The sequence below is a fragment of the Vulpes lagopus genome, chromosome 18, assembly GCF_018345385.1.
Source record: "Vulpes lagopus strain Blue_001 chromosome 18, ASM1834538v1, whole genome shotgun sequence".
NCBI classification, from domain to species: domain Eukaryota; kingdom Metazoa; phylum Chordata; class Mammalia; order Carnivora; family Canidae; genus Vulpes; species Vulpes lagopus.
In genome coordinates, this window is record NC_054841.1 from 29674450 (window position 1) to 29688457 (window position 14008).

General features: G+C 49.2%; 1 protein-coding gene across 2 annotated transcripts; it reads left to right on the forward strand.

Moving 5' to 3' along the window:
• The first annotated feature begins 717 nt into the window (after positions 1-717).
• On the forward strand, positions 718-13205 carry ITPA (inosine triphosphatase). 2 transcript variants are annotated; one of them, XM_041732978.1, is made up of 9 exons: positions 718-854; positions 3274-3331; positions 3423-3487; positions 4109-4182; positions 5005-5036; positions 5613-5728; positions 9668-9744; positions 10911-11007; positions 12827-13205. In XM_041732978.1, the coding sequence occupies exons 1-9, from the start codon at positions 789-791 to the stop codon at positions 12863-12865; spliced, it is 624 nt and encodes a 207-aa protein (XP_041588912.1). In that variant the 5' UTR covers positions 718-788; the 3' UTR covers positions 12866-13205. The 2 variants fall into 2 exon arrangements, with proteins under 2 accessions (XP_041588912.1, XP_041588911.1); XM_041732977.1 differs by lacking the exon at positions 12827-13205 and having other exon boundaries at positions 719-854; positions 10911-11381.
• Positions 13206-14008: the final 803 nt, after the last annotated feature.

The window sequence follows — 14008 nt, forward strand, 5'->3', positions numbered from 1 at the left end:
CTCATCACAAGAAAAAAACAGGTAACTATGTAAAGTGATCGATGTTAACCAGACTTACTGAGGTGAATGCTTCCAAGTGTATACAGATACCAAATTATAAGCCGTACACTGAAACTAACATAGCGTTATATGTTAGTTACATCTTAATTTAAAACAAATTCCTTTTTTAATCCACAAAGTAATCAGAGCTGGCGGGCAAGGAAAGAACGGAGTGGGGCTGGAGGTGAGGTCAGGATAAAGATCCGGATTTGCAGCCCCTGCCCAGAAGGACACAGCTCTCGCAGGTAGATTTGGAGGTGCCCGCGGAGAAGGCGAACCGCCCAGAGCACCGGACAGCAGCTCATTACCGTGCAGGTTCTTTGCTCTCCTCGATGCCCCCTTCCCAGAGAGGGGAGAAAGCAGAGGTGGGGCGGGTGGCTGCAGTGGTCTCTTCTGGTCTTCGAAGAGACGTCCCCTCGGCGGAAGGGCATGGTCTCAACGCGCTGGACCGCCAGTCTCGGGAAGACCCCGCCATTCCGGCGCAGACGGAATCCAGAGTTCCTGCTTCTGGGAATCTTGTGGCTAGCACTGAGGACGGGAATGGCCGGGCCGTTCTCCCTTCTAGCGCTCGGGGCCCCAGGCTGCTCAAGCGGCGTTCCCCAGGGTCTGAGCAGGGAAGCCGGATGCCCAGCGGTCCCTGGGCTGGGGCCCTACGCCGGAAGCTGCGCCGCCGGGTTCCGCGTCAGCGGAAGTGCCTGCCACTCGAGGCAAAGGGCTTCCGGTGGGTCGGCTTGGTAATCGGAGTCAGCATGGCGGCCCCCTTGGCGGGGAAAAAGATCGTGTTTGTCACCGGGAACGCCAAGAAGCTGGAGGAGGTGCCAGGAGGGCGCGGGAGGCCGACCAGTGGCGGCTGGGGTAGCGCGTGGTAGGGGCCCCTGGGGATCGGGCGAAGAAGCAGCCTCCAGGCGGAGTGCGCATGGAGGGGCGGCCCCGGGCGCGTGGAACAGGCTGGGCCGCGCTGAGTGAAACGGCCGTGCGTGCAGTGGGGACGGCCGGTGGTTGGCCTTGATAGAGCTAGGGCGTTGACAAATCCGGCCGTGCGAGCGCGGAAGCTGCGGGAGCCAAAGGAGTGCCAGGTCCTCAGTACCTGTCCCAAAGATCCCCGATTAGGCTGGACCCCAAACCGGGGCTCTTGACACAACTCTGGAGCTGATCCAGACCCCGCTGCCGACCTGGGGTGGCAGGGGTCAGACAGAGCGTGCGTGGGACGGGCAGCAAAACTGGGCGATCCACGCCCCACCACTGTCCAGAAATGTGATCCTCAGCCTCCTTCCTCTTCTGTGAAATGGGGATGATTTGGAAGATCTTTTTCACAGCGAAGAAGGCAAAAAAAAAAAAAAAAAAAAAAAATCCAAAGTTCCTGCTTCTGGGAATTTTGTGGCTAGCAGTGAGGATTCTGCGGGTGGATTGATAGCCTTTGGGTGCAAGTAATAGAGACACACAGGGAACTCATGTAAACCACCAGGTGACTCTTATGGGAATACCAGTGTAAGGATGTCCCCCCAGGACTTGAGTGTCCCAAGGGCCTATCTTGCCTTTGTAGTTCTCTGAATGCTCATCCCTTTCCTAGTAAGCGTTTTTCTGCTTACTTCCCTCCTGGTGGAGTGGACAGTGAGGCTTCTGCCATACATTAGCTCTCACTAGCCTTGCTTGGGAAAAGGGTTTGTCCGTGCTCATTTATGGCCAAGAGGTGGAGGTGGGTCATGGTGCAGAATTGTGTTGACATCCACTAGGTATGTCTGAGGCAGACGAGTGGGACTTAGTCATTAGGGTACCAACCTCTTGTTTCTTCACAGCATAGGTAATGATGGCACTTCTGTGCCAGTACAGGGTGTCCTACTCAAGAACCAGAGCCCTGGGCTGATAAAAAGTTTGGGATCCTGAGGCCGGGCTAGGCCAGTCCAACAGACAAGTAGTGCCACCCTGAAAAGAGCCCCATGCAGGATAGTGGATGCCCGGTTCCCAAACCCGTCTCTGGTTGCGAATGTGGCCACCTACATTTTAAGGGGCTAGAATGCCCAGAGGAGGCTTACTGGAGAAGATGAACTTGAAGTTGTCTTAGAACAGGGTGTCTTAACTCTTTATCTCATAGTCTTCCTTTTTTTTTTCTTTTTTTTTGAGATTGATTTATTTATTCATAAGAGACAGACTGAGAGAGGCAGAGACATAGGCAGAGGGAGAAGCAGGCTCCATGCAGGGAGCCTAATGTGAGGCTTGAACCCAGGATCCTGGGATCATGACTCAAGCCAAAGGCAGGTACTTAACCAACTGAGCCACCCAGTTGCCCCTATCTCATAGTATTCCATTGACAGGCTGATGAAGGGCGGCCCCAGTGGCGCAGCGGTTTAGTGGCGCCTGCAGCCCAGGGCGTGATCCTGGGGACCCTGGATCGAGTCCCACGTCAGGCTGTCTGCATGATGCCTGCTTCTCCCTCTGCCTGTGTCTCTGCCTCTCTGTCTCTCATCTCTCTATGTGTCTCTATGAATGAATAAATAAAATCTTTAAAAAAAAAAAGACAGGCTGATGAAGCCTATGGACCCTTTTTCAGGAAAATATTTTTAAATGTACAAAGTAAAATACATGCAATTATAAAGGAAATTCTCTTAAAATACAATTCTCAATGTAAATATTTGTGATCTAGTTAGCATATGCTTTATTAATGTATTAAAGGAGTCAGTCTACCCATGTGTGTAGTTACTATAATTTTAAAATAGGGTTGAAAATATTTTGAGAGAATCTACTACAGCTGTAATGAGATACATCTGTGATTTTAATGGATTGAAAGGTTACAGGAACTGCTGATGCTATTTTGGTTTTTCATATTCACAACTGAAAGAGATGCTAAATTCAGCTTGGGTTTAGTGATAATAAAGGCATTTTTTCCCCCATCTGGGTTCATAGGCCTCTTGAATTCTGGATAACCCCTCATGGAGAATTGCCAGAATAGGAGATTATGTAGAGTTTTAGGGAGCAGGGAGAAGGGATGAGGGTATTTTGGGTGGGGATTTAACATTAGCAGAGAGACCTAAAGTAGGAGGGGTAGGAGACTGAGGAATTGGGGGAGCTGACCTGCTAGAGTGGGACCATGCAGTCTGTAGTGAGGCCCCTGGGCCTAACTTGCTAAGCTTTAGGGGGCTGGCAGGATAGTTACCTAAAGAGAAAGGTGGGTGACAGCTTCTGTAGTAACAGGGAATTGTAACAAATGGTGATAAATATTCTTTCATTTTGGAACAGGTCATTCAGATTCTGGGAGATAAGTTTCCATGCACTTTGGTGGCACAGAAAATTGACCGTATGTTTGTCTTTTGTTTTATTTTTTGAAAGATGGTTTGATTTCTGTTTCCCTGTGACCTGACTCTCTTTGTATATGTTTCTCCAATAAGTGCCGGAGTACCAGGGAGAGCCTGATGAGATTTCCATACAGAAGTGTCAGGAAGCAGCTCGCCAGGTGCTTGCTCCTTACGTGTCCCATACTTGCCCCTCTTGTCCTGGTGGCTTCTGGGTGCTGTGCCTGCTGGGCTCAGCAGAGAATAATAGGGTGGGCACAGTTGGTCATAACTTCAAGGACCTGTCCAGGCCTAGCTAGATTGGAGTCAGTTAATGTCGACCCAGGAATACTACCTTTCTTTCTCCACCTTTACTGCCTATTTCTCCTAGATGAGCACTTGTGTGCGCTCACACACACGTACACATGCACACACTTGTCTCCAACTTCAGATACATATATTCCAATGCCTACATTCTCCCCACACACATCAACCCCTGCACTCACACATCTCTGGAATTGGGAAAGAGCACTTTATGGAGAGTCACAGTGTCTGAGTGTGAATCCCACTGCTCTTGCTGTGCCTGGAGTAAGCTTTACAATCTGCCAAGTTTTTGGTATTCCTATCTGTAAAATGAGGATAAGAGATTAGCCAAGGGCTGTTTTCTATAGCTGTTAACTGCTACTACTATGGATCCCAATTAGCCACGGGTCTGGCCCCAGCTGGGGTGGCCTGAAAATTCAGGTTCAGGGCAGGGACTACTCTTGGTCACAGGTCCCAGGCTCTGCTCCCCTGTGTTGCAGGTACAGGGGCCTGTACTGGTGGAGGACACCTGTCTGTGCTTCAACGCCCTTGGGGGCCTCCCTGGCCCCTACATGTGAGTGGTCCCTGACCCCCTTGCAGGGCCCTGGCCACAAGATCACCCAAACTTTGAACTGATTGGTTACCTGATATTGTGGGTCATTCATGGCCTTGGTGTCAATACCAATATTTCACATTGTCCTGAGGAAGGATTAGGGATTCGGGAGAGGCATGCCTTTCTTTCTTTTGTAAAGTGTGAGAATGTGATTGTGTAATTGGAGATGGGCAAATGGAACCCCCACTCCCCGCTCCCCCCCCCCCAGAGAAATCCATTCATGGCAGATCAATTTCAGGAAAAAGGAAATAAGGAAGTTGATATCTGAAAATGGATTTCTTTAAAACTATCCAATGCCCTGGACACCCTCAGATGGTCTTTGTGTGTCTCTAGGGTACACATATCTCCACTTTAAATATTCCTTGCTGGGGTTGGAAGGCATGTGCACAGAGGTGCTTTTTGGGTTTTGGGTATGTTTAGTTTGAACTTCTGGATTGCCAGTATGTTTGCCAAGGCAACAGCACCCATATGTATTGCTCTATATCCTCACCAGCACTGAGTATTGGGACTTTAGTGTTCTGTAGTGTGGGGAGTGTGAAATGTTACCACATTTGGTTTGGATTTGCATTTTCCTAATTACCAATGAGGTTAAGGCCTTAATAGGTTTTATTGATTTTTCTGTGCATTGCTTGTTTACCTCCATCCCTTTTTCTATTGGGTTATTTCTCTTCATTTTGAGCTAAGACATTATCATGCCCCTTTGGGGGGGGGGTGCAGCCTGGAGAAGATGGTAGGAAGATCTGTCTGCTCCTGGTGTCTGACTCACCTTTATTTCTCTTGCAGAAAGTGGTTTCTGGAGAAGTTAAAGCCTGAAGGTATTAAGCTCCTTTATTTCTTCCTTTATCTGTTGGGAATTGAGAATCCAGAAGTGGTCCAGGGGAGGGGTCCCAACTAGTAATCAGGAATCTCAGGTTCCAGCCCCCACCACGGAGCCTGTGTTCCACCTCAGTTTCCCCATCTATAACCTGTGGCTTAGACTTTCCCCACATACCTGGCTCCAGGGAGCGCTGAGATATGTAAAGAGTGGATGGGAAGGGTGTTGGGGGCTGTGAGTTTGAAAGGCTGCAGTTGATTCTGGCTGAGAGAGCTAGTCCTACTGACTGCTAGCCTGTCTGCCTCAACTAGGGCCTGGCCAAGGAGGTGGGAGCTAGCTGCCTCTCTGGGGCTCTGACAGTGCATACCTTGTCACAGTTGTGGGCCAAAATGTTCCCTCCTTGGGTAGTTGTAAAAACACTTTAGGTTATGGAGCTTTTCAGACATGTAATAGAAGAGAATCTATCTGATGACATGTATAAGCTCCCCAAATTTGGTGACTACCCCTCCAGGACCTCAGGGGTGGGGAGTAAGGCTGGGAGTTGAGCTGAACAGACATCACTATACTCCTCTTGCAGGTCTACACCAGCTCCTGGCAGGGTTCGAGGACAAGTCTGCCTATGCACTTTGCACTTTCGCATTCAGCACCGGGGACCCCAGTGAGCCAGTGCTCCTGTTCAGGGGCCAGACCTCCGTGCGTACCTACTGTGATTCCCCCATGTGCCGCCAGAGGGCGCTGCGGCACGAGCCAATGGCACAGGGCCTAAGGCAGGAGGGTGGTGGGAAGGGCCCTGGTGGCCAGTTAGTTCCCAGAGCTTTGCCCAGACATGCCCCTGGGCATCACACCTAGAAGTGCCGTCAGTCCTGAAATCTATCTGACCTCTGAGGCTGGCGTTTCAGGGATACACACTGGCTCATGGCTGTTGAGGTCTGGCATAGCCAGAGCTCTGCGCTGTGTGCCTTCCTAAGAAGCAGACGTGAAAGCTGAACAGAACTACATGGACAACCCAGTTTTTTTTCAGCTCACATTTTATTCAAGTGCTGAGGTTACGGCTTCTCGTAAGAATCTCCCATCCTTCCAATTTTTCACGTTCCTGTAGAATCTTACTTTCCTCTGCTCATTCCTTCCCTAGCTACCCTTCACCACAGCCACGTCTGCCTGTCAGACCCTTGTGTTTAGTCACTTCTCCCAGAGTACACACCACCCTCAGAGCTGGCCTGCTCCCCACCCCCAGCACAGCCATTCCCACCTTGTGCCTTCTGGCACATCACTCCTCCGCCAGTCCCTTCTGCTCATGATAAAATCCAGAGTCCTGAGTAGCCTACAGAGTCCTACCCCAGAGGCTCCACTGGGGGTTGTCCACAGACATTTCGTGATGCCCTGCTTGGTTAATGGTTCTTTTTTGTTTTTAAGATTTTATTTATTTATTCATGAGAGAGAGAGAAAGAGGCAGAGATCTAGGCAGGGGAGAAGCAGGCTCCCCACAAGGAGCCTGATGTGGGACTGGATCCCAGGACTCTGGGACCACGCCCTGAGCCAAAGGCAGATGCTCAACCCCTGAGCCACTCAGACATCCCATTTTTTTTTTTTAATAGTGGTAAAAAATAATAATAAAAATTACCATCTTCACCATTTTTAGGTGTTCGGTACAGTAGTATTAACTATATGTGCACTGTTATGCAGCAGAGCTCAAACTTTTTCCATCCTGCAAAATTGAAACTATACTTATAGAACAAAAACTCCCCTTTCCCTCTCCCCACCAATCCCTGGCAACTGCCATTCCACTTCTATGTCTAAGAGTTTGGCAACTTCGGACCCCTCATACTATTGGAATCTTTCATACAGTATTTGTCTTTTTGTGGCCAGCTTATTTCTTGGCATGATGCCCTTCCAAGGATCATTTGTGTTGTAGCTTGTGACAGTTTCTCCTTTTTATTGCAGCTGAGTAACATCCATTGTATGTATATACCCATTTGTTTTGTCCATTTATCTGTTGATGGACATGTAGATTGCTTCCACATTTGGCCATTGTGAATAATGCTGCTATGAACGTGGGTGCGCCAGTTATCTCTTGAAATCTTGTGTTCGGTTCTTTTGGATATATACCCAGAACCAAGATTATTGGGTCATACATAATTGCTGGGTTGAATATAGTCATTTGCTACTTTCACAAAAATATTCTTTAAAAAAATCAGAAGTGTGAGCAACCACAGTCCTATCCCTGCTGATGGGGCCTGGTCATTGAGGTGACCCACTATTAGGGTCCCCACTATGCCTAATTGTCTCCCCAGCTCTGGCTGCTTCATGTACTTTGTTGCTTCCCAGCCTCTGCTTTACCTGAGGTGGCTTTGTTTCTTTTTGTTTTGTTCTCACTCAAGCTTTATAAACCCAGTCACATTGTCCGTTCAACAATACGTATGCTGAAGCCTTGCCCATCTTGGGTCCCAACAGCAGCTGTGTCCTCCACCTGGAATGTTCTTGCCCATCACTTTATGTGGCCAAAGTATCTCCTCAAAGCATCTCCTGAGTTCCCCATCTGGGTCACTCCATCCTGTTATTCCTGAGCTAAGCTCCCTGTTCCTTCTAAGGCACTTTGCATTTTGTAATTGTTAATTTGTTTACTAGTGAAAAGCCTGTTTTGCTTAAGAGGTCCATTTGATGAGGGCAGGGCCAGGTTTGTTATGATCCCAGTGCTGAGAGCACTACCTGCCCCACTGTGGATGTTCAAAAACCCTTTGTGGTGTGGATGAGGTCCAGAGTGGCTCAGTAATGGGCCTCAGTCACGTAGCTCCCCACCAGCAATAGCAGAATCTGCCTTGGTTTGAACAAGGTGGCAGTTTTGTGGCTAAACCCCATTTTCTTCCCCTTCCTTATATACTTAAAAAAAAATTTTAGGGCAGCCCCAGCGGCCCAGCGGTTTAGTGCCACCTTTAGCCCAGGGCGTGATCCTGTAGACCTGGGATGGAGTCCCACGTCAGGCTCCCTGCATGGAGCCTGCTTCTCCCTCTGCCTGTGTCTCTGTCTCTCTCCCTCTCTCTGTGCCTCTCATGAATAAATAAATGCAATCTTTATTTTATTTTTTTTATAACATTTTATATAACTCATAAAACAGTGCTTGTATAAAAATTCACACAAAGTTGCTAGAGAGTATACAGTTTCCAAAAATGTCCTGGGTTTGTTTGTTGGTTTTTTTTTGTTGTTGTTACATTCAGTTTTCTAAGGATGCACTCAAATCAATGGTAAGATGCAGACATTATGTGGTATTTCATTATATTTGGTAAAACTATGCTCATTGTTTTGTCTCCTTAAATACAATCTTTAAAAAAAATTTTTTTTTTTTTTAAGATTTTACTTATTTGGGATCCCTGGGTGGCTCAGTGGTTTGGTGCCTGCCTTTGGCCCAGGGCATGATCTTGGAGACCCGGGATCGAGTTCCACATTAGGCTCCCTGTGTGGAGCCTGCTTCTCCCTCTGCCTGTGTCTCTGCCTCTCTCTCTCTCTCTCTCTCTCTCTGTCTCTCATGAATAAATAAATAAAACCTTTAAAAAAAAAAACTTAAAAAAAAAAGATTTTACTTATTTGAGAGAGCACGTGTGCATAAGCAGGGGAAGAGGCTGAGGGAAAGGGAGAAGGAGAAGCAGACTCCCTGCTGAGATGGGCTAAATCCTGGATCCCAGGATCATGACCTGAGCTGAAGGCAGACATTCAACCAAGCCACCTGGGTGTACCTCCCTTGTATTTTTTAAATTTTTATTTTTTAACCTTCATGGCAACATGACATCTCATGGTGTTGAATTAAATTGGTTCTCTTGGTAACATTTTCCTGTTGGAATTTGCCTATTATAGTCAGTATTTACTGAACTCATTGATGTATTGGACAGTATGGTAAATAATTTGTTTCTTCATTTAATTGTTAGAGCCTCAGTTGCATTTTGAGAAATGTAGCAATTTATTTCACACTTAACATAATAAAAATGAGTAGCAGGCATAGGGCTTGTCTGTATAGTTCAGGGCCTCATAACTTCCTTTTTTTTTTTTTTTTTTTTTTTACTATTTTATTTACTTATCTGACAGAGAAAGGGCACAAGCAGGGGGAGCAAGAGGGAGAGGGAGAAGCAGGCTCCCTGCAGAGCAGGGAGCCCCACACAGAGCTCCATCCTAGGACCCTGAGATCATGACCCAAGCCAAAGGCAGACGCTTGACCGACTGAGCCCCTCAGGTGCCTCGTCATAACTTCCTAGGAAGAGAAAATGTTTTCTGTCAGTTTTTCCAAGCTGACTCTCTTCTTCAGTGAGTTCACAGTTTGTCAAGCTGTAGAGATGGAGAGCAGCTCCAGGGACACCAGTGGGCTGAGCATGTTTGTGGTTTTCTTTGTGTGTGTGTGTGTGTGTGTGTGTGTGTGCATGTGCGTGTTTACGTGTGCGATGGGAGAGGGTTGTCCCACTGTGTTTTATTTATGTACTTGGTAAACATTTTCAGGTACCACGGACCTCTTGAAACCACATATTTTGAGTAAATGGGGCTTAGCCAAATACATAACCTAACCAGACTCCCAACTGGCTACCACCCTCCTCCCAAGCCAACTACTGCATGTTCAGTGACAGACCTGTCCCCCCCCTTTTCCTCTGGCAGGGCCGGATTGTAGTGCCCCGAGGCTGCCGAGACTTTGGCTGGGACCCCTGCTTTCAGCCTGATGGATATGAGCAGACGTAAGGAGCCACATTTTCCTCCAGGGATATGGGGTTGGGAGAACCACGGTTGGGGCTGGCTCAGCACCCAGTCCAGGTGTGGGCATGCATATCCGGGTGGGAACAGGCTTGAAGGTGCTGCTCCAGCTGAAGGCGGTTCTGCTGGGGTGGATGCAAGGAATGTGAGTGGGCCAGTCTCCAGTGTAGGCGGCAGCCAGGCACAGCTGGGAGCTCTTGGGCTCTTGGGCTCTTGGGATCTTGGGCTCCAGTTTGCCACATAGCAGCTGTGTGACTTTAGTGTCTTCTGCTTTCTGCCCTTGGCTTGTTATGTATGAACTGGACAGTTCTGTGGGATGATCTGATCTCCCTGTTCAGTTTGGAAAAATGTTAACACTTGCAGCCTTTGGTGGGCACCTCGTGAAACCCCCACAGTGCCAAGTGTTCTCAGTACTTCACACTGACCCTTCCACCCCCCTCTACTTACACTGGCCATGTACATTGGCCATTATTAGAATCAAGTGTTACAGGGGCCCTTAGGGAGGATGACCTGAGGCCTCACAGTAGCCAGACAGGGTTGAGGGTAACATGAAGTAGCACCATCCAAGAATGCAAGATAGAGAAGTGCTCTATCTCTACACTGTTCAATCTAACATGTGGTTAGGGTGACTTAGGAACCGAATTTATTTTTATTCAGCTCTGGTTGATTTCAGTTTACATGGCCCCTTGTGGCTAGTGGCCACATACAGGACAGCACAGATCTGAAGCACACAGTGGGGTGTGGGATTCTCACCTCATTGAAGTCCTGATATGGAGGCGAGGCCGCTGGCCGGCTGTCCCATGCCACCCCCACAATACAGGAGACTGTTGTGTTTGCTCTGTCAGGCCCCACTGCTTCCTGTCAACAGATGACAAAGCTGATCAAACATGCAGCTCATCCCCCTGTCCCTAGCTTCCCTTAATGACTTTTGGACACACTAGAGCAAGTCTAACATCCTTCCACATTCATTAATACGGGTTTCTGCCTATAGGGGAATTTAAAACTCTCTGGTTTTTTAAAAATTAACTCTGGCTACTGGGAGCTCATGGCCCCACCACCCTTTCGTGGCAACTCCTGGAGCTTTGGTCTGCAAGACAGGTGAGGGAACCCTGAATCTAGGCTCCTCTGAACTGCTGTTGTCACCCCTTAGGTATGCAGAGATGCCCAAAGCCAAGAAGAATGCCATCTCCCATCGCTTCCGGGCCCTGCTTGAGCTACAGAAATACTTTGGCAGCCTCACTCCTCCGGTAGTTGGTGATGATTGCCCTGGCAGGGGATCTGGGGAAGGCTAGCTTGCCATCTCTCCCATCAGACAGGCAGCCCTCCAGGTACTGCCTTCAGGGTTAGACCTTCCTAGGGGTGTTGAGACAACCTCACCAGCCCTGTTTGGAGGAGCAGCTGGCTCTGCTTGGAGAAACTTGGGATAAGGGACACTATTTTCTTGCCCTCGGGAATTCAGCAGTCCCTCCTATAGCCTCCTGGCCTGGGATTCTGAAAGGACCTTGGATGTTAAACTGGTCATGGCAGGATCCAGGGTTTGGGAAGAACCACACAAATAGCCCTTGACATTTTTAAAGTGGAAGAAATAAAAATACTGGAAGGCACTTGCCTCCCGAATAAACTGGATATATCAGCTTTGAAACTTGCTCCCGGAGGTTGTCTGTCTCCTGAGCCTTCTGGCAGGAGCAGGAGACCTCTGGGGTCTGGGGGCGATGGTGGGACAAGAGTAGCAGCCGAAGGTGTTTGCATGACCCTACTCGCTGGAGTACTGCATCTGTCTCAGCTCAGGCACTGACCTTTTCCATCCCAGACCTGTGCTGCCCACCCATCCACGGAGGGATGCCACCTTCTAGCTGATCTCCATGCTTTTTGCTGGGTTGGGGGTGGGCAGTACAGGATGGTGAATGCTTGGGCTGTATTTCATTATAACATTAGAGCAGCTAAAATGTTGGGGTGGGGTTTCTTTTTTTTTTTTAAGAAAAACAGTGTGTAGTGGGTAAGGGCAGAGGAAGAGAGAGAATCTCAAGCAGGCTTCTTGCTGGGCGCAGAGCCATATGTGGGGTTTGATCTCGTGACCCTGAGATTATGACCTGAGCTGAAATCAAGAGTCGGATGTTTAATTGATAGAGCCATCCAGGTACCCCTAAAATGTTGATTTTTGATCATAATGCCAAGTTCGTTTTTATGGAGGGAGTGCATGGAGTCCCAATCCCAGTTGCATTGACTTGACGTGGTTCAGCCTCTCAGGAAGTGGGTCTCAGCTGCCCCAGGTCCTAGGAGGGACCTGAGGGGCCTTTCCTGCAGGTGTTTCTTTGGTGAGGAGGAGGTCCCCACCCCAAGGATATTCAGAGAAGCCTGTTGTATGCAATATGGGAGGAGGTAACGCAGTGCTTGGTGGGGGGTATCACTCCCAGGCTTATTTTCTTTGCTTGTAGTCAGCTCCAGAGAATGGCACTTCCAGTCTCTGTTGCTCAGTCCTGGCAATGTGGCTGGGGCCTGAGGTTTTGTTTTTTTTTTTTTTTGTTTTTTTTTTTAGATTTTGTATTTATTTATTCATGAGAGACAGAGAGAGAGAGAGACAGAGACAGGCAGAGGGAGAAGCAGGCTCCATGCGGGGAGCCTGATGTGGGGACTTGATCCCGGGACTCCAGGATTACACCCTGGGCCGAAGGCAGGTGTGCTAAACTGCTGAGCCACCCAGGGATCCTTGGGGCCTGAATTTATTTTTTTTTTTGGGGGGGGGGGGCTGAGTTTAACTATAGTTTCCTCCCCTAAATTGCAGCCGTGTGTGTGTGTGTGTGTGTGTGTGTGTGTGTGTGTGTGTGTGTGAGTGAAGAGAGAACATCATTCCTTTGCTTCCCATTGTCAGTGAGGCTCAGCTGGGTTGTTTCCCCAGGAAGTGCCAATGGCCCAGTCTCCTCTGAGTCGTCTTCTCCCCACTTGGTGATGCTGGATATGGTTTTACCTGGAGGGAACACCCAGGCCACTGGGGAGAGGCCCCCAAGGATCCTGTGCCACATGGGTGGGGTAAGGCCACAGGCACTGTCCCCCTCTGTTAACTTTCAGCCACCCATGCCTGTGAACACTGAACCCTGTGAACACTGAACATGCTCGTCCCCACACCCACCTGCCTGGGAGCAGAGCTGCACAGTGGAAGGATGAGCGATGTTGATTGGGTACCTGCCTCTACTCCCCTCATCTGTGCACCAGGGCACACACCTCTCCCACTCGGCCACCCATCTGGACTTGGTAGGCTTGTTGTTGCCAGTTACAAGTGGAAGATGCCATCTCACTGTTGGGCTGCATTCCTCAAATGGCCAAGGGCATTGAGCATTCCTGCTGCCCCTGTTACTGTTTGGGTGCCCCCTAAGCCCCACCCCTTCACAGGTTTGCCTCCTCTATTGAAATCGGAGTCTTTTTAAATGTGTTGGCTTGCAGGAATTCCTAGCATAAACAGATATTAGTCTTTTTATCATGTCTTCCCCCGTCTACTTCCGTGGTCTGTGGTGTATCTGTCAAGCCAAAGTCCTGTAAGGACTGTGAGCCCTTTCCTCTACCACTGCTGGTGCTCCCAGATGTGCACAGGGCGTGCTCCTGAGTCCCAGATCCTGATTCCCTGCTGCTGCAGACTCTGGCCAATCACCAAGTGACCAAGCCAGAAACATGGCACCTTCTTGCCTCCATCAAACCAGTCCTCACATCCTGCCATTGGATTCCTCCACTTCTGTTCGCCCCCACTATCTGTGCCCTGGTGCAAGGTGCAGCCCCTGCATCGCCCCCACCATGCTCCCTTCCCTGTGCCTCCCCCCTGCACAGAGCACCTAGCAGGGCATACGTTGCCGTGGTGGCTCTGACCTACATGAGGCTGTTTTTCAATCTGTTGGGCTGTTCTGCAGCTGCCTTTGGGAGCCCAGGTCCAGGGCTGTCAGCCCCATTTATCTCTTCACCAGCAGTGGCTCCTCACTGGCCCCAACCCCTCTCCTCAGGGCCCTTGCACGTGCTGTTCCCGGAATACTTCCCCTGTAGTTTCTTGGCATCATGGCAGCGCTGGGGCCTCCCGGATCTTCCACCATTCCCCATCAAGCCAATATCCACTGTGTGGGGTTGGAGGTGACAGCCTGTGGCACTCCACTAACACTGGTCCTTTTCATTCTAACTCCCCTTTACATTCTACTGTTATTCTCCAATGGCCCTCAGGCTGGGGCACGACGGGACAGCAGAGATGAAGCATAGAAATAGGAGCTTTAT